Source organism: Papilio machaon, chromosome 26 (assembly GCF_912999745.1).
Source record: "Papilio machaon chromosome 26, ilPapMach1.1, whole genome shotgun sequence".
NCBI classification, from domain to species: domain Eukaryota; kingdom Metazoa; phylum Arthropoda; class Insecta; order Lepidoptera; family Papilionidae; genus Papilio; species Papilio machaon.
In genome coordinates, this window is record NC_060011.1 from 4,240,234 (window position 1) to 4,260,435 (window position 20,202).

General features: G+C 35.7%; 1 protein-coding gene across 2 annotated transcripts in view; it reads right to left on the minus strand.

The window, feature by feature from the left end:
• LOC106708188 (inactive dipeptidyl peptidase 10) overlaps positions 1 to 20,202 on the minus strand; it is a 150,173-nt gene that overhangs the window by 22,256 nt on the left and 107,715 nt on the right. For both annotated transcript variants that reach the window (XM_045684523.1, XM_045684522.1), the window contains exon 2: positions 18,139 to 18,346. In XM_045684523.1, the coding sequence (XP_045540479.1) occupies positions 18,139 to 18,346 (208 nt within the window). The remainder of the gene's footprint in view (positions 1 to 18,138; positions 18,347 to 20,202) is intronic.

A 20,202-nucleotide genomic window follows, 5' to 3' on the forward strand; every position in this document is an offset into this window, starting at 1 on the left:
ACAGAGTAAGCGGTTAAAGTGAATGGGGTACGTGGTATTAGACTTAATTATTTTTATGGTCACTGTTGTATAATTCGTAGGCTTTGCTACGGCGTAGCCTTATGCAACTTGGTAGATCTTGTAGGGGTATTCTTCGTATTAAGGTACGGTGTAGCTCATGGCATTATCGTAGACCATGATCGGCGTGCTACCGTCCTATTTCGTAGAACTAGCTACGGCGTAGCTCCTTGAAATGCTGTATAACTTGCTATGCTGTAGCTCTTTACTAATTTACATGTTACAGTAGTCTTTGCTACGGCGTAGCATCACAATATTTCGAAAACATTGCTGCAACGTAGCTATATATTGTATAATAGCTCACATGAAAGTACGAAATACATATATACACGATCGTCTGAAGCTTCCGGAAATGTTACGACCAAAACTTTGCAAGAAGTATGTTTCATACTCAAGTGCAAACATTCACCAAGACAAAACTTACGTAATAATAGTAGAGCCTACACCGCTGCCAAACAGATCTTGTAAACTTCCCATTGGTTAATATTGTTATGAAATATCTCGCTCGGGAAACTGATAACTTTTGTTTTGTAATTTGTAGCGAAGTTATGCGAAATGCAGATTGTAAGTTATACTACGGTATTTTAACTTGCTTCAATAACTAAGTTAATTCAATATTTTCAAACTAAATTAAATTTAGAACTAAATTAAATTTTTAAGAATTCGTATAATATTAATGACAAAGGCATACTTAATATATTTATCTTACTAGTCCTACTTACTAATATTATAAATGCGAATGTTTGGATGGATGGATGGATGTTTGTGTGAAGGTATCTCCGGAACGGCTCAACGGATCTTCATGAAATTTGTCATAGATGTAAAGCATAGTCTGGAAAAACACGTAGGCAACTAATAAAGTTTTTTTTTATATTTTCGGACGGAGTCGCGGGCGACAGCTAGTACTTAATAAATTCAACAAATAATAAATACTGTTTATATGCGATAAACTTAAAAATCTGTTTTCTAATAATTTTACCAGCTTAGTAAGTTATATCATAGGTTTTAGTAAGGCATTATACGCATTGGCTGTAAAATAACTCCGATTATTTAAGGACGCATAAAAGACAAAAATTATAACTTATGAATGAAAAATGTTTAATTGTAACAAAACGTAGGCAGAAACGTTATATGAACATCAAGGCTAGAACGGATGAGGAACTACGTGATCTGAATTATTATTTGTCACAATAAAATTTCAAAATAAAACATAATCCAGGAAATTTGAACCAAGAAGCAGATTATTTAACAAGGAATCCGGTTCTAGGACCGGTTCTAGGTATCTCAAAGGCCGGCAACGCATCAGCGATTTCTCTGGTATTGTAGATGTCCATGGGCGTCGATGAACAACTCTTCATCTCTTATAAAAAAAAGAGATGCCAAGTTTTTAGTGTTATAAAAACTTAAATCAATCATGCAATGAACAAAAAGATAAGTGGATGGATTCTCACTTCGGTGTCAGGTGTTACCTTTGCAGTGTGGCATGATGCCAGCAGACTGTCGTTGAAAAACTTTTGATGTTTCTGAGCATTACTTCCGCGGTCGACAAGTGCGGAATTGGTTAGTAATTTATGTTTGCTGGTAAAATATCTTTGGTTTAAGTAAAATAAGGTAGTTTTGTTTTTAAACTAAATATTTAATGAATAATTAAACCACATATTATGTTGTATATTTTTTAAAAATAATATTTATATTATTAAAATTATAATAAAAATATTGATTCAAGTTTTTTGAATAGAAAACATTATCTTATTCTGTAAAATTCTTGAAATAACTGCTATAACTTTTTCTTGATTTAAGAAGCTTGACTGATGAAAAGTAATAAATACCCTCATGTAAAAAAAAAAAAATTCATTTTATCAAATACATTTTTCCCTTTTTGTAAAGAACTGCTTCTATTCTATGAAAGTGCACATAATATTATTCTCAAACAAGAATCTAGTAAGGAATTTTTGATATAATCTACACAAGAATTGCTTCGCTGTTGCTGGAAATTCTTGCGTCAAACAGCATTTTTCTAGTTCACAAAGAAATTGGCTTTTACAATTTACAAAGGATTCTTTGACCTGAGGAGATTGTAATCGTCCGCTATTGTTGTTTACATGCTGTTATTTTTTGCTTTTCAATAATTTGGTACCATAAGAGTAGTAAATAGTATATACGTAATTCAGTTTTTTAATATCATAAGGTCACCTGAATACGCCTATATAGTGAAGCAACCGCTGCCCATAGACATCCGCAATTGCAGATGCCTACCTTTAATTGACAGAGGATGGAATGCATAGAAAGAGGATATATCCTCTTCCTATGCCTCCCCTCCTCCGTCTTATCTACTTTCCCTTCCTATCCATTATTTATAAGAAAAGAGTGGGAAGGGGAAGTGGTTGGTGAGGGTGGGTGGTTTGACTGTTTAAATATTTTTTACTCATAAAGTTGTAAGTGTCAAGTGTTCTTTTACTTTCTGATTAATTACTACTTTTAGTTTGAATGTCAGGAATATTTTTTATTAAATATGCTAGAGAACTTGCAAGAACTTGTAAGATAGATAACTTCGACAGCTTTACGGAAAACTTTGGAATTAAGATATTTATGTATTATTAAGAAGAAAATCGACACTGTGCCGGTGTATTGGCTCAATACTAGACCTGCTAAAATATTAACGCTTACGTCCCCCTCACTACTACTGTCACTTGTCTTTTGAACAAAATCTCGCGATTTGCTCCAAACAATTTTAACTAATATTGTCAAGAAGTATAAAGTTACACTGAATATGAATATAAATATATAAAACTAGCTGTAGCCCGCGACTCCGTCCGCGCGGAAAAAAAAATAGAAAACGGGGTAAAAATTATCCTATGTCCGTTTCCTGGTTCTAAGCTACCTGCCCACCAATTTTCAGTCAAATCGATTCAGTCGTTCTTGAGTTATAAATAGTGTAACTAACACGACTTTCTTTTATATATATAGATAGATTCCAACAGAACGGACATACACATAACAGATGAAAAACCTTACCCTTTTGTTTGTTGAGCCATTAGATTAAAAAATAAAGTTTATACACGCTACATTAATTGAGTATGGAAAATAAATAACATCTTACCTAAGGTCAACTCTCCCCAACCTATTCTATATTTGAAAATTGGTTTATCTTTTGGCGCCATGCCATATCGTATCAATGTCCAAACTTTACCAATTTATACACTACCTGGTTACTTCGATAATTTGAAAACAAGTTTGGAAGACATATAGTTGATATGAACAGACAGAAAGTTGCGGAGTATTTGATGTTTAATGTATATCTATACTATATCTTATATATATATATAAAAGAAAGTCGTGTTAGTTACACTATTTATAACTCAAGAACGGCTGAATCGATTTGACTGAAAATTGGTGGGCAGGTAGCTTAGAACCAGGAAAAGGACATAGGATAATTGTTTAAATGCATTAAATGTTTTTTTATGAATTATCTCAAATTATCACTTTTCTTGTATGGCAACAATTGCCATCGCAAATCTTTTTTACAAAAAACCCCTGCCTAAACGAGACTAGAGAATTTGTTGTCATTTTTTAACCGAATTTAAATATACATTATCTAAAAAAGCAGTCTTTTCAAATCAGAGTTGGTATATTCGAAAACTACTTGAAACTGTAAACGCCTTTTAGAAGAAATTATTGCAAGATATAAAAATTGACTCAACAATTTAGTCACGATGCAGTTCTTGATTCTTTTAAATACTTTACAAGACAAAGAGCTCTTTGTAACATTTACAACATTCTACAAGACTCGACTTAAAAGAAATATTTGCAGTTTGCAAAGAATTTTTAACGAGACCGAGTAAAGTCGGATATGGTTTACTTTGTTGTGGAAACCTTGTGTTTATGATTTTAGTAATAAAGTGGGAAAAGTAAACAATGTATGTTGTGAAAAGGATTTTTATTTTAAAGGAGCATACTTGTATTATATATTTTACAAAGTTTTTACGATATATTCTACACTTGTGCAAATTGCAAATGTAATACTTTTGTACACTATTATATAATGTCGTGGTACAAAATGGTTTGAATCGTAGTAATGTGGTAGAAATAAAAAAAACATATAAAAAATTTCCGAACCTTCTTCTATTAGAAGTCGGTAAAAAATAAAATTATTGATGATTATTGATGAAGCCACCGACGTTCTATAAAGAAAATATAAGTTCATATAATGTGCAAGGTAAAATTCAATTAATTAGCCATACGTTATATTAAATTTAGCACGAAAGCCTCCTTGGAAACTTTCAGACCTACATAATAAATAATAATTCCAAGTTCGAAGAATAACTTTCAAGCTTCAGATGTTCTCTTATTAAAGTCGGCTTTAACTTAGTTCCAAAGTTATTAATTCAATAATTTTACGTTCATATTATTTACAAAGATCTTAGATTACATTCAAATAATAAAAAGCCAAATATGTACAAAATAAAGTCAGTTCCTACTTAAATGTACAGAGAAAACTTCTACAAAACTTTTCCATTTGGATTTTCCTTGACAAATTATAAACGGGCGGTCTACACGATTTTCCGGTTATATGTAGAAAGGGTGTAAATTTAATTAGGATTTGCAAAAAAAGGCCTCATTACATCATTGGGATAAGTAATGAATGTTTATTCAGTAACTTTGTAAACAACTGAAAGTTACTATACCGAATATAATCTTGATTTATTGTGGTGATAATAAAAATCATTGTGTACTCTCTGACATTACGTTGTCTGGCATTCAGCCAGATTCCACCTGGCACTTGTACAATGTCGCATTGCTGGGTAATATTCGGTTTTTATCTGATGTTAACTACAAATGTGTTACACTTCGATGTTCGTCTGTCATAATATCTTGCAAGTGTTTTACCGTAGAACTTCACTACCTTGTCATTGAAATAACTTTGTACATTTTTTTTATAGGTTTTAGTAAGTTTCCACCGCAGGAAAACTTTTACATAAACATATTTCGGTCTATTATTTTTCAATGCGATTGAAAGAGACGACGCTATGTATTTGTTCGGTGTTTTATAATTAGATATATCTTAATGTTTACATCCGAATTATCATTTTTCTCATATAGCCTTGACCGATTTTAGAGATAGAGATGTCATTCATTATGTATTTGACGGATGTTCATGCTCCTCTTATCTGAAGCGTACCATAATTGTATATTGCTATTAATAATCATCAACCTGTCCTTATGTAGTGTTGGTACACAACAGTGGTAGAGTCAGAAACATAAATCTGTTGTACGAATTGGTCGGCTCGATTGGTGAATTACCACGGCCACATAAAAGACTGGCGTGAAGTGGAAGCTTTCCGCGTTTTGTCTGATGAATGTATGTGTGTGTTACATGTAAGGAAGGGATGGGAATGGGATGTGCATTGGTCGGGGAAAGCGACGCATAGGACGAGGAAATATGTCTTTTTTTTTTTTTTTTTTTATACGAGAAGGGGGCAAACGAGCAACGGACCGAGAATTATTTGATCCGACGCCCATGGACATCCGCAACGCCAGAAGAATCGCAGATGCGTTGCCGGCCTTTAAGGAAGGTATACGCTCTTTTCTTGAAGGTCCCTAAGTCGTAACTGTTTGGAAATACCGCCGAGGACAGAGTATTCCACAACGCGGCTGTGCGAGGTAGAAAGTTTCGTGAAAACCTCGTCGTTGTGGAATGCCACCCATCGAGATGGTAGCGATGAAATTTGGCGCTCTGTCGACTCGTGCGATGACGGAACTCGGCGGCAGGTATGGTTCCAAACAATTCTTCGGAACACTCCCCGTGGTAAAGGCGGTAGAAGATGCAAAGGGAACTGACATCCCTTCGTAAAGCCAGTGAGTCAAGCCAATCGGTAAGACCCCGGTCATTGACGATTCGAGTGGCACGTCGTTGCACGCGGTCAAAAGGAAGAAGCTGGTATTTAGGAGCTCCAGCCCAGAGATGCGAGCAGTATTCCATATGTGGCCGAACCTGCGCTTTGTATAACTGTAAGCGATGGGCTGGCGTGAAATACTGCTTCGCTCTCCCTAGGACACCAAGCTTCTTAGAGGCCAGCTTGGCCTTCCCTTCCAGATGACCACGGAATTGGACGTCACTCGATATGTCAACGCCGAGGATACCAATGCTGGCTGAGGCAACCAGGGGAGTGTTCTCAAAGTTAAGGTTGACGACAAAGGGTTCTTTTTTGGCGGAAAACGCGCAAACTTGTGTCTTTTTGGGGTTGAATTCGACAAGGTTTTGTCGCCCCCAATCAGAGATATTCCCCAGAAGGGTCTCCAGTTCGGACACAAGTTTATTCCGGTACTCGATGACGCTATCCCGAGAAACATTAGCTCGGGCCGTGTACAAAGCGTCGCCCGTACTATCGTCTGCATAACAATGGACGTTACTATGATGTAACAAGTCATTGATATGCAGAAGAAAGAGAGTGGGCGACAGTACACAGCCCTGTGGGACGCCAGCATTAATTGGTTTAGGGTCTGAGCATGCACCGTCTACAACGACTCTGATGCTCCGACCCTCCAAAAAGCTGGCAATCCAGGCCAATAGTCTCTCGGGAAGCCCATAGGAAGAAAGCTTCGAAAGAAGCCCTTTATGCCACACCCGATCGAAGGCCTTCGCTACGTCCAAGCTGACCGCTAGGGCCTCCCCTTTGTTCTCAATGGCTTCAGCCCATCTGTGAGTGAGGTACGCTAAAAGATCACCAGCAGAGCGACGTTGACGGAAACCGTACTGGCGATCGCTTATGAGCTGGTGCTCCTCCAGGTACCTCATAAGCTGGCAATTAATGCTAGACTCCATTATCTTGGAGAACAAAGGGGTTAAGGCAATGGGCCGGTAGTTCGCTGGATCCGAGCTGTCGCCTTTTTTAGGGATCGGGTGAATTAGGGCAGTCTTCCAGCATTTCGGGACAACGCCTAAGGAGTAGGAGTACCGGAAAAGACGCGTTAAGACCGGTGCCAACTCAGGAGCACATGTCCTTAGCACAACAGGAGGAATACCGTCAGGCCCACTCGACTTGTTGACATCCAGAGATAGCAGCGCTTTACGCACTGATCTCTGGATGAACTGGATATCCGACATAGAGGTCTCAACGCGCGGGATTTTCGGCGGCGAGTTACCTTTATCATCCAGTGTCGAGTTTGATGCAAAGAGGGATACCAGAAGATCGGCTTTCTCTTTTGCAGTATGGGCCAATGAGTCGTCCTCCCTGCGCAAAGATGGTAGTGATGGGCGACAGAAATTTCCTTGGACAGCTTTGGCGAGAGACCAAAATGCGCGAGTTCCGGATGGAAGGCGCACTAGCTTCTCACCAATGCTGGCCACGTGTTCAGACTTTGCCTTTGCAATTACACTTTTGTAGGACCTGGAGGCAGAGTTGTACTTCATTCTAAGCCCGCTGGATCTATGGTCCCCCGTTGCCGACGCTTTGGCCCAGGCACGGTAACATTCCCGCTTGTAGCGTAAAGCTAACTTGCAAGAACGACCGAACCAGGGCCGAGATCTACCACCGGTGGGCACTACAGTTGATGGGACAAAAAGTTCCATCCCCTGAAGCACCACGTCTGCAACAGAGTCGGCAACGGCGTCGGGATCGTCCAGCTTGAAGCAAACCTGCCCCCATGGGTAGGATGCAAAGAAGGTCCGCATCCCATCCCAATCCGCTGACCTGTAGTGCCAGACTCGACGAAGACCAGTCGGTTGTGACCGTAAGCGTCTTGCGACTGGCACTGTTGTCCGGATCAGACAGTGGTCTGACGACCCTAAAGGGGCGTCGACGGAAACCAGATAGCTGTCCGGATGAGTGGTCAGCAGAAGGTCCAACAGGGAAGGTAAATGATCAACAACATCTGGGATTCGCGTAGGCGAGGTAACCAGCTGTGTCAAATCATATGCTAAGGCAAAGTCATGAACAGATCTCCCCGCGTAATCCGTGGTACGTGAGCCGAGCCTTTCGGCATGGTGGCCATTAAAATCGCCAAGAACCACGACTTCAGCAGAAGGGATCTGCTCTAACACGGAATCTGTGCCCATTTGGACTAGCTCCATGAGTTGGTCTGTATCGGTATTTCCGCCATGGGACCTATAGAGGCACGCGTAGACTCGCGGATGGTCATCGCTATTTACACGCAGCCACAAAACAGATAGGTCCCGGCCTTCAAGGTGCAAACAACAGATAGGTCTGTGCGTTCCCACCTCTGTTATTAAAGGTAAGCAACGCTTCAGCAAATGCGGATTTCTATATGCAGTGGTCCCTTCGCTATTTTGGCGAACTGAAATAACCGCTTACTCGTTTGCCACCTTATAATATAAAAAATCAAACACTTCCATATATCTCTATCATCCGTCATACCTGAATCACTCCCTTCTTACGCATCCCCTTTCACACAATTCATCCATCCTTTCTTAGGTCTTTCTCTACTTTGGTATCTATCCATACTGTAGCTATTAAAAACTGTGTAGCTGTTACAATCCATATAATACCTTAGCTTTAACAATGTCTCTAATCCTATATCTAGCTTATATAAACCATCACAAGTGGTCCGCAGTAAAGCGTTAAATGTTCCCATCTATCAAGTTGAGGGTAATTCCCGTAATGGGTCTGTACTTAACCCGATCCCTACGTTATTTATAACACGTGTGCCAACGTGACGTCATTAACAAATCTCGAATATTTGGAAGGTCTATTCGTTGTTTCTTTTCCTCTTCATTTAAACATCTATTTTTTGTGTAAAACTACCAAATTAAACTAACATCACTGTCTTCTTATAAAAAAATATTCAGAGAAAATTTTGTTTAAAAATAATTTATAGAAATACACGTTTTTCTATTTCAGTTTCAGTTTACAAAAAAATATTCCAAAAAAACAGAAAAAAATATTGTGCTAGCAAAAGCTTCCAGTTGATCATTGAATGCTAACAACATAAGTGTGCAAAAAAATCTGTAAATTTGTAATTTTATTTACAAACTAAATTTGATGTATAAAAATGTGTCTCTTTACAATAAATAAATATTAAAATCATTATTTGTACATGTTTATTGTGATTAAATTGTAGCAAAAATTCAATTGGTTTCTTTCAAAGTTTAGAGACGTTCGGAAAATATAATCAACTTTACTGCCATGTATACTGGATTTAACAAAAGCGTCGTTTCTGACCCACATCTGCACGAACTATTCCCGAAAGCGATCTTTCGTATCGGTCCTATCTTAATGGACTGTGACGTGATTGCTTCTATTCACATCATTGTGTTTATACCTACTTTATACATATAACTAGCGGTTGCTCGCGATTTCATTAGTGGAAAATTAAAATAGAAGGTTATAATAATATTATAGACCCGCATCAGCAACCTTCCCGTCAAACTCCTGTCAAAATCTTTCCGGTATAGATGTACAGATGAATTGTTTGAAAGGTAGTGTATTCATTCAAACTTTCGTGAGACATTATCATTAACTTATATAGGAACGGCTAAGCCACTCACGTACATATGTCCGGTGTCGACACCGACTAGTTTCGAGCCCATCGGGGGCCCTTCATTAGGGTGAGTGGGTCTGGTATTATTTCGCGGACGCCGATGGGCTCGAAACTAGTCGGTGCCGATACCGGACATATGCACAATGTAAGTGGAGATGTCGTGCCGGTTCATATCCATATACGCAGCAGGTTTCCGAGATGAAGAGCTTCTAGTCGACAGAATAATGCAGGTAAGGAAAGTCGGCAAACTGAATCTGTATCTTCGGAATAAGGATTGTATGGAAGAGTAGAACATACTGCGCCGACACTACAGTAAGGAAAAGGGCAGTCTGATGATGGTTATGGGAATTTTTGTGATTTTTTTATTAAAGTAATCTAACTAATATTAAAAACTAACTGATATAGAAAACTTTATAGATAGTCGGATTTTAGTCCTATTTAAGTCAAGATTAGTAGTAGATGGATGAATAAGACGTACGCCTGTATTTTAAGTTAATACATTTCTTACAAAAATAACAACAAAATTTATTTTTAAGAATGTTGGGTACACGAAGATTACATTCTGTGCCCATATTGTATAGCTAACAATGGTGACTAAATTAAAATGGCAAAAGCTTTCAAAAATTTCGACGTACACTGGTTAATGTGAATATGAAATGCTTGAATATGTTTACGTAGCTTTATTACTAAATGTCACGTTACCATACTTTTAATTGAGCCAATTTAATAGACAAGTTTGTCTCAATGGCATCAGTTTTAGCTTCATAAGGATGTTTAAAAACATCGATTATAATGAGTGAATCGATAGAAACCTTCAAACATATGTGAAAAGAATTCAGTTATAAAAAAATCGATGTACGTAAATAATTAATCGAAATTTCAAAAATTTTAATCAATTGTACAGTTGTAACTAAGAGAAAAAAATTGTATTTTATGCCCGCCGTTACAATGTTGTTGGATTTTGATGAAGTGTCAAATGTGAGCTATTAAATTGATTTAACTATAGTTACTTAATGTTATCATGTGTCACAAACGATTCAGTACATGACATTGTTAGAAGTTATTTGTAAGAAGAGAGTGAATTCAGATATGACGGCTGATAATTATGGAAGAGGAAAAGGCTAAAAGGCTAAAGATATTGATGATTATCTAATATATAAAATTCTCGTGTCACAGTTTTCGTTCCCGTACTCCTCCGAAACGGCTTGACCGATTCTCATGAAATTTTGTGAGCATATTCAGTAGGTCTGAGAATCGGCCAACATCTATTTTTCATACCCCTATTAAGTTTTTTTTAACTGCGCGAGGACGGAGTCGCGGGTAAAAGCTAGTGTTATATAAAATTGGAAAAAGCTAGCAGGTTAAGTGACCATTACTGATTTGTAGACATTTACAAGGAAATCACGTATGTGAATTTTAAGGTAGGCGCTCACTTGTGAGTTTCTTTAGCGAAAAACAAAAAACAAGCTAAGTTTTAAGTTAGATATCAGTTATGCATTTATTATTTGTGAAAAATGATATTTAAAATGTGTCTTCAAAAACATATGATTCACGTAGAAAACACGGAGCTGTTTTCATTGTCTGTGCCCTGCCGTGCACAGTAAGCGACAAAGTTACGTTATAATAAAGAGTATAATTATAATATTAAACAATGTGTGAACTTGTGAATGTTTTGTGAACTGTATACGTGACGTCATCGAATTTAGGTCTGATCTATATAATTAATAAAATTGTGTGTCTGTATGTAATATTGAAATAAATGTATATTTTTTGAAAAATGATGTAATTGCGTTGTTTATTGTGATATTTTTTAAAATTGTTTTTCTGTTTGTACTTCCGCGAATCTGCATTTGTTTGAGGTAATCTCCGAAATGCCTGGAATGATCTTGACGGGACTTGTACTGGAAGGTAGCCGATGCATATGGGCATATTAAAGGCTTCTTTTTTCTGCTATTGCTAGTGTGTAATAATATTCGAAATTAAACGAAAACGCTAATTAATTGAAGATAAATCTACTTTCAAAATACGGATAAAGTTGAATAATTTATACTGAAACTGAAGCCAGATGTAGTTAAGTTTGTAACAGATTAATGTAACCTTCTTCTGTAAAGAAGGCTGTTGTTTTCGTTGTTTTTTATGAATCAACTTTCTTCGTTTATATACTAATGTTATGTAACTTTAGTATACATGTACTTTTAAGTATCAGATGTGGGAGAAAAATCTTGGAACAATTCGCTTAACGAGGAAATTTTACTTATATTATAAATGTGAATGTTAAGATGGATGTTTGTTTGAAGGAATGACTTAACGGATCTTGATGAAATTTGACATCTGTGTAGAACATAGTCTGAAAGAACACATAGGCTTTGTGTAAAGATATTTTAATACCGACGCGGACAGAGTCGCAGGCGACAGTTACGTAATAATTTTACAATGTTGTATTTTTTTACACAAAGTTAAAGGCAATTCGCGTTGCGAAAGTGAGTGCTGGCTACGGTAAGGTTGGTAAATATTCCTCTAAACCAATGATTCCCAAAGGGGTCGACCTCCTGGGGTCGATATTAAACTTAAAGCATTGCTAATTCTCACTCTGTCTTCTTCTATTGACCTAAGTCAGAATGAAAAATAATAATAATAATTTATCTTAAAAGTAGGTAATTTGGCCATGGGGGGTCTGAGGTAACAGTTCATTTTGGAAAAGGGGGTCACTTGTCCAAAATAGTTTGGGGATCCGTGATATAAACGAAATAATTATTCCTCTTCCTTTCATAAAACACTCTTAGTAACATTTCGTAATATCAAAGAGTGCTTGTTCTTCGAAGTGATTACTTTTAATATAATTAATCAAAAGATAAATTCTATAGTGATATTTTATTTTTAAAAATAATACAAAGAACGCTCGTATTATGCAGAATAAAATGAAAGCCATATTAAACTATTGTATGCATAAATTGGAAGCAAACTCTCCACTAAGCTTAATTAACTCAATAATTAAGGTATGCTTTAGAGACCAGTATGAGTTACTACTGCTTTATTGAAAAATACACCTTATGGCATACTGTTAGGGTATAAATTTAATAAATTTCATGTATGTTAATATTTGAGAAATCTTGAGTTTTTCTTTTAGTAATTTACAAGAATGATTTAGTTTGAGTGCTTTTTGTCTGATTATTAACGTTCATCTTAACATTCTTTAATTAAATATAGTGAATATTTGTAGTCGTATTCCAAGCTACACTTACTAATGGGTTAAATAATCTTTCTAATATTATAAATGCGAATGTTTAGATAGAGCGATGGATGTTTGTTTGAAGGTATCTCCGGAAATGTTCAACGGATTTTGAACAAATTTGACACAGATGTAGAACATAGTATGTGAAAACAACAAACTATAAAAGTTCTAAATAAAAGCGTATATACTAGATTTATTATAGTTATGAATTTATTAAAGAAAATAACTTTTTCTGAAACTTTACCAACTGGAGATGCATTCTAAAAGCGCATGGATTGGAGAGAAGCCAAATTTCATCTGCTTTGTTTATTTAATTAAATGGATCCGTTTTAGTATTTAAGTAAACGAATGAGTAAAAAAATAAAACAAATATTGTTTTAACAGTAGTAGTAGATCCCACAGCAACAATATTTGTTGAGTGCATGAATCGACCGGTGAAATACCACGACCACACAGAAGACAGGCGTGAAGTGGAAGCAAGTCCGCGTACGGTCTAATAAGTGTGGTGCCGGAGGCCTATATTAGTCCTCTTTCCCATTCCCAACCTTTTCTTATAAGGAAAGGATGGGAAGGGGAGGTGAATTTGATGGAGGAGGAGATGCATAGGATGGTTACATATTCTGTTTTTGTGCGTCTTCTCCTTCGTCGATTGAGGGTAGGCAACGCATTTGCAATTGCGAATGTCTATAGGCAGCGGTCGCTTCGCCATTTCGGCGAATTCATATGGCCGCTTGCTCGTTTGCCACTTTATAATATAAATAAAACTTTGATTTTTATTTTTAATTAAAATGTATCGATGGACATTTCGATCTCTTAAGTAATTTTCATTAAAAATAAATAAAACGTAGGCAATTGATTTGGTGAAATAAATCAAATATTTCTCAGGCAATTTGTTCGGACAAAGTTATGAATTATATCGCGCCTTTTGTTTTGCTATTTCGTCATCACAGGCGCACGAGGGTTTTTCCTTTTTTTCGTCGTAATGGGAATTCTTTGAACGATGAAAAATATTGGCAAAGGTTTCGGGCACGGTCGAAGAAATATGCGTTGTTTTTGTAGGAGTTTGCAAATGCTCCACGTTTATTTAAAGTGGAAAAAATATGGAAAGAACATGTACCATCGTTTCGAATGTAGTACAAAATTAAATTTTATGAATTCAATAGTAACAAAGACGTAATTTATCATCATTCCTCTTTGCACTTAATGTGGAGTCGATGCACTAAGTTTACCTTTTTATTCATATCTTACTAATATTATTAATGCGAATGTTAAGATGGATGGATGGATGTTTATTTGAAGGTATTACGCTGAAACTTGGCAAAGATGTGGAACATTGTCTGGAAGAACACATAGGCTAATAATTACGTTTTTTTATTTCAGCGCGGACGGAGTCGTGGGCGACAGCCAGTCATCTAATAAATGTCTAATTAACAATAACAGTCAATTATAGCATTTGACATAGTTTCTGACATATTTATGAAAAACAATTGAATGAAGACTTAAATAATTAATTAATTAAATTAAATACTGCTCATGATTTCTGAATTGTTTTTGTTTCAAACGAACCTTTTGTTTCCCAAGGGTATACGAATAGGAAGAGTTACATTGTTATTAAATGAATGCTTAACGTCATCGCTAATTAATGAATAGTTTTTAAATGGCTTTGGCCTTATGAGAAAAGGGCGGGAAGGGTAAGGGTGACTTAAGTTAGGCTAACAGGCACAAATATATTTACGTAGAATAATTTATTATTAGGGATGTTTAATAAATGACAACAACTTAGTAAAATATTCTCAAAGCAACATCTTACGAGATTAGGCTTTTCGCAAAACGCATTCTTTGAAACGTGGTATTCTATATAAAGCAAAAATGCTGTTAGATAAAACTAATATATAATGTTGAATATGTCTTATATACTATATTAAACAATAGCCATCTACTTCGATTAAGTGATTTTTTAAATTAAGTTTAAAATTATTTTGTTAACATTAGTTTGAACGCCACAAAGAAATCGTTTCTCTACATCAATAGTTTCTAATTGTAAAAAGGAAACAAAGAAATTTGAGTAGTCATTCCTTGTGCGGATAACAAGGGATTGGAAATAATTGCCAACTGGTAGTATAATGTAGATTATGGTTGACCTTCAAGAGTCGTATGAAGTTCATTTCCTAAGCTATGGTGTACATTTCGGATAATAGTTAAGCGCTATGCTAAGAGCAAGCATGTACAAAATATATTTTTTTTTATTTTACAAGGTGGCAAACGAGCAAGCGGCCACATGAATTCGCCAAAATGGCGAACCGACCGCCGCCCATAGACATCCGCAAATGCCGATGCGTTGCCTACGACGAAGAAGGAGACGCACAAAAATAGAATATTTAACCTTCCTATGCATCTCCTCCTCCATCAAATCCACCTCCCCTTCCCGTCCTTTCCTTATAAGAAAAGGGTGGGAAGGGAAAGAGGACTAAAATTAGGCCTCCGGCACCACACTCATCAGAATGTACACGGAATTACTTCTACTTGACGCCTGTCTTCTCTGTGGTCGTGGTATATATACATATGTTATAATATACATATAACTATGTTTATTATAGGTGTTTCGCTTATAGCAAACTACGGTTATAAACAAAAAGCTCTCTAGATATTTCTACACGAAAAATATTTTCCTAGACCGTAATATGATGTAAAAAGAAAAGCATCAAAGTATACATAAATAATGTGAACATTATGTACGGAGGAAAAAAAATAGATTTATTAAAAAGCCTTGAACGGACAGACTGGAGTCCGCTGGCTTGGAAAATTAGACAATATGCTGCGGCTCGGACGAGCTCGGAACTGGAATTGGATTTCTTTTCCACGAAATACCACGTTTGACCACTAAAGAGGGATTTTCATAGACTATATTACGTTGAATTTTTAGTGTTAAAAATATAGTCATCCCTCATACTTTTCGAAAAGAACAAAGAAAGAAAGACAGTTGAAATTCATAGTACATTTATTTCATGGCTAGTCCTGGTTAATTTTTTAATGTTAAGTTTTCTTATAATTTTTCTTCTAACAAACATATTAAGCGTTAGATATTGTAAAATAATTTTACAGTTTATTCCTTCAAAATTCTACCGTATTTAAAGTTAATTTCAGTTTAAAGGCCGGCAACGCAAATTTGGTACCTCTAGTATTGTGGTCCTTGGGAATCGTTGAGGACATAGATGTTCCCGCTGTTCATTTACCTCATCTATATATCTATATATATAAAAGAAAGTCGTGTTAGTTACGCCATTTATAACTCAAGAACGGCTGAATCGATTTGACTGAAAATTGGTGGGCAGGTAGCTTAGAACCAGGAAACGGACATAGGATAATTTTTACCCCGTTTTCTATTTATTTATTTTTTATTCCGCGCGGACGGAGTCGCGGGAAAAAGCTAGTTATCTTATAAAAAAATATTCCATTGCGTGTAGTTTAAAAAGATGTACGTGCCATATGCATGTTTTTGAAATACAATAAAACGGATTAAAAGTTGAAATTGAATTTTAAATTAGAATCGAGACTCGAGCATTTGCGAAGATTAATAGAAAAAAATATAAATTCTTTATTTTGAATCTGTTGGAAAAAATTGGTTTATTAAGGGCGGCAAATTCGTAATTATGCATTTCGTCTGAAGAGTATGTGCGGAGGTCTTATTTTAGTTCTTTTCCCCTTTCCACCCTTTTCGTACAAGGAAAACCCTCCCTTAGTTAATTAAAGGTACAACATATGCAAATACGGATGTCTATGGGCAGCAGTCACTTCGCTTATTTTATCATCAACCTGCCTTTATCCCTATTTAGGGTCGGCACAGTATGTACTACACCTCCAAACATCTCTATAAGCCATCATATCTGAATTTAAATTACTAGTTTTAGTCACTTCGCTTATTTAGCGAATACTTATGGCCGCTTACTCGTTTTTAACCGTATAAAAAAGAAAAAAGAAGAAATTGTCATAGTAGAACCAATATAAATGTAACAATAAAATAATATAATCTATTAAAAGTTGAGAAAAATTACTGCCACGTTTCAATTGTAATTATAACGTAAACATCCACTGTCGTAATATTTGTGTTTTCTTGACTATATGTTTTCATACAAGTTTTAATACAGTCGAAATACCCAGCAAGGCTGAAATGTAGACAGTAATAAAATTAAAGTTACATAAACTTTAATAAATTTATATTAGAAAGTTTCTGAAGAATAAATGGTTATTTATATCAAGGGGTATTCTTAGATATAAAACGAACAATGCTTGTATCTCAAACGAAAAACTTTTTTCATTTAACTTAGTAAATCCTTTCAAATTAATGGCTTTTTCTAAACGCAAAATGAAAATAAAGTACAAAAATATTTATCGATGAATATCTGGAAAATAGATTGTCAAGAAATCGATTTAAAATTTTGAATGTCTTGAAAGTAATGATGCTGTACTCAGAGTCCTTTATTAGTTCTTTAAGCCGTCCCTTAGTGTAAAATTTAATAAATGAAAACTAAGGCTGACTGATGTGACAGCCAGTAAAGATGTTTAATTAATAAATCTTAACTAAGGTGTGCCCTAAGTTATCACTTAACAACTCTGAGTAAGAGTTTATGTTGTGATTTTTGATCACTATCAAAATATTGTAGATTTTCTTTTATTTTCCAACATTAAGATAACTAAATTTTCCGAATTCCTAAACTACGATAATATTTGTCCATTAGCCGTGTAAACATTGTTACAAACAACAGAAGCCGTTTAGTTTGTTTATTTTGGGTGTGTTTTTACTCACAAATGTTTTTCTTACGGATAAAATGATTCGGAAATATTACTGGCAATACAATGTTTCTCTTTTATGTAATGCGTATTTTCATATGAAAAGAAAAAAAAAAACATCTTCATAAGCTTGTCGGAATGATCTTTATATAAGATAAACGTATTACACGAGAACCGTAATTATTAATGGTATCAAAGGTAGCCTATGTGTTCTTCCAGACTAAGGTCTACCTCTGAGATAAATTTCATTGAAATCCATGCAGCCGTTCGGGAGATAAATTCAATGAAATATCTATCCATCCATCTAAACCTTCGCATTTATAATATTAATAGCTGTCAACCACGATTCCGTCCGCGCGGAATGTAAAAAAAATACCAAGTAGCCTATTTTTTTTTCAGGCTATGTTCTACATCTGTGCCAAATTTCATGAAAATCCGTTGAACCGATCCGGAGATACCTTCAAGCAAATATCCATCCATCCATCTAAACTTTCGCATTTATAATATTAGTAAGATTTTAAACCTGAACTATTGAGACAGCTAGTTAGTCAGTTATCACTTACCAGTAAGCCAAGTACCATTGAATGGCTTATAGTGTTCAGCGAGCACATCGTTCAGCGTGGGCCGCCTCCCCTTCACCCTGCCCCCGTCCCCTGCTGGCGTCAGTAGGGCTATGCTGAACACAATCAGTCCCAACACTGCAGCTATCACCAGAAGTGCGATGAGGATGCCTCGCCAGTTACGTTGTGTTGGTGTTGATGCTGCTAGTTCCTGCAAGAAATGCATCGTTGTTAGTTATTTTTTTATAAGAGAGCAAATGAGTAGCGGGAAGACCAATGTGATCAACGGATATCCGCAACACTAGATGAAATGCAAATTTGCAGCCGGTCATTGAGAAAGAATAGTTATGTGGATAGAGAGGGGCTTTACCCCCCTGTAGGGGGCTTAATAAGCACATCATCGGAATAGTCTAGACACGTGACGTTTTAGTGGAAATAGTGTGTAACATTGGTTATATGCATGTTTTTAAAAGAATTGACTACGCAACATTATTATTTTTTTTATAATTACTTGGAGGTTAATAAAAGTCTAATCTTAAATTTTACTTTTAAATATTGTGTACACATGTTTTAGAATATTTAATATACCCTCTTATTCCAAATATAAAAGTGAATAAATCACATCAAATATAAAAGAAGCTTACATTCAAACCCACGTTTCTTTTAGAATTAAATTTCCAGAACAACCGCCATCTGTTGTTAAAATACAAAAGCTCATTGTAAATCAAACGACTTACTGTTGGTTTCCGAGACTAAAATCTCTGTACAAAACGAGATAACAATATGTTTTCAACGGAGATAGTGCTCTCAGAAACCCATGGTAAGTCTGAGATGTGTAACATTTTTAAATTATGAAAAGTCAACAATTTAAAAAAAAAATCAACAAAATTATAAAATGTTTCATTTCATCATCATCTCACACTATACGTCCCCACTGAGGGGCTCGGATTCAACCTTTAGTTAGGAGTGACTAGGACATAGTCAACCCAGTCAACCAACGCAGGCCCAGTGCGTGTTGACTTCACACATCATTGAATTTCTTGCAGGTTGCACATATCTGAGATCATTATGTTTTCCTTCACCGTAAGAACGTCGGAAAGTCGAAACTAAAATGTTTACCAACTTTAAAAAACATTTAAAACATTTGGAATGTTTTTAGCAATTTCATATTTTAGAAATACTTAAACTTTTACACTTTTATAGCATCATTTTCATAAAAGTTTGGACACTTCTGAATGCTTACTGTTACCGACGAAAGTCATATAACCTAGACATGGCCTTGTAAAATTTTAATACATGTAAGTAAACTTTTATAACTTGAAATGGTAACGATGTGAACATTTTTAAAATAACTTTTTAAAAACTGACTTTTTACTTTTGAAATCTATAGAAGTGCTTGTAAAAAACTTCGTTAAATTTCAGTACCACTTCAACTTTTAAAAGTAAAGTGTGCCTATTTTTCTTTAGTAAAATATGTTTGTTCTTACAATATGCGTTCCGATTTTGACATATTATTACCTCTAATTTAATCATCGAGATAAATTATTCTCTATTTATTTAGATAGATACTCCATTTAATAACCAAATTAATCAAGTTAGGTTTAGTAGTTTATTTTTACATTTTATCGTTGGAAAGTAAACCTAGCGACTGGTATATATTGAAAAAGTCATCCGCAATTGAAGATCCGTTGCCTACCTTTAATCGATGGAGGAAGAGTTTTTTTTTTGTGACTGAGTATTCACTGTTTGCCTTGAAGAGGCATTTACAACTTCACCGGGCTTGAGGTGGTCGGGCGCAGATGGCGCTTAACCTAAACCTCGTTTAAAAGTAACTAGGCTCGAGGCTGTTACTTTGTTATTATTATCGGATTGGATGGAGGAATAGACGAACAGAAAGAGAATATATCCTTTCCTATGCGTCCTAAAATTGACTTCCTCTTCCCACCTTTTCTTTATAAGAAAGGGGTGGGATGGGAAAGAAGGAATAACTTTCACTTCACACCTGTCTTCTTTGTAGTCGTTGTATTGCACCGTTCAAGCCGGCCCATTCGTGCAATAGATGTTGTT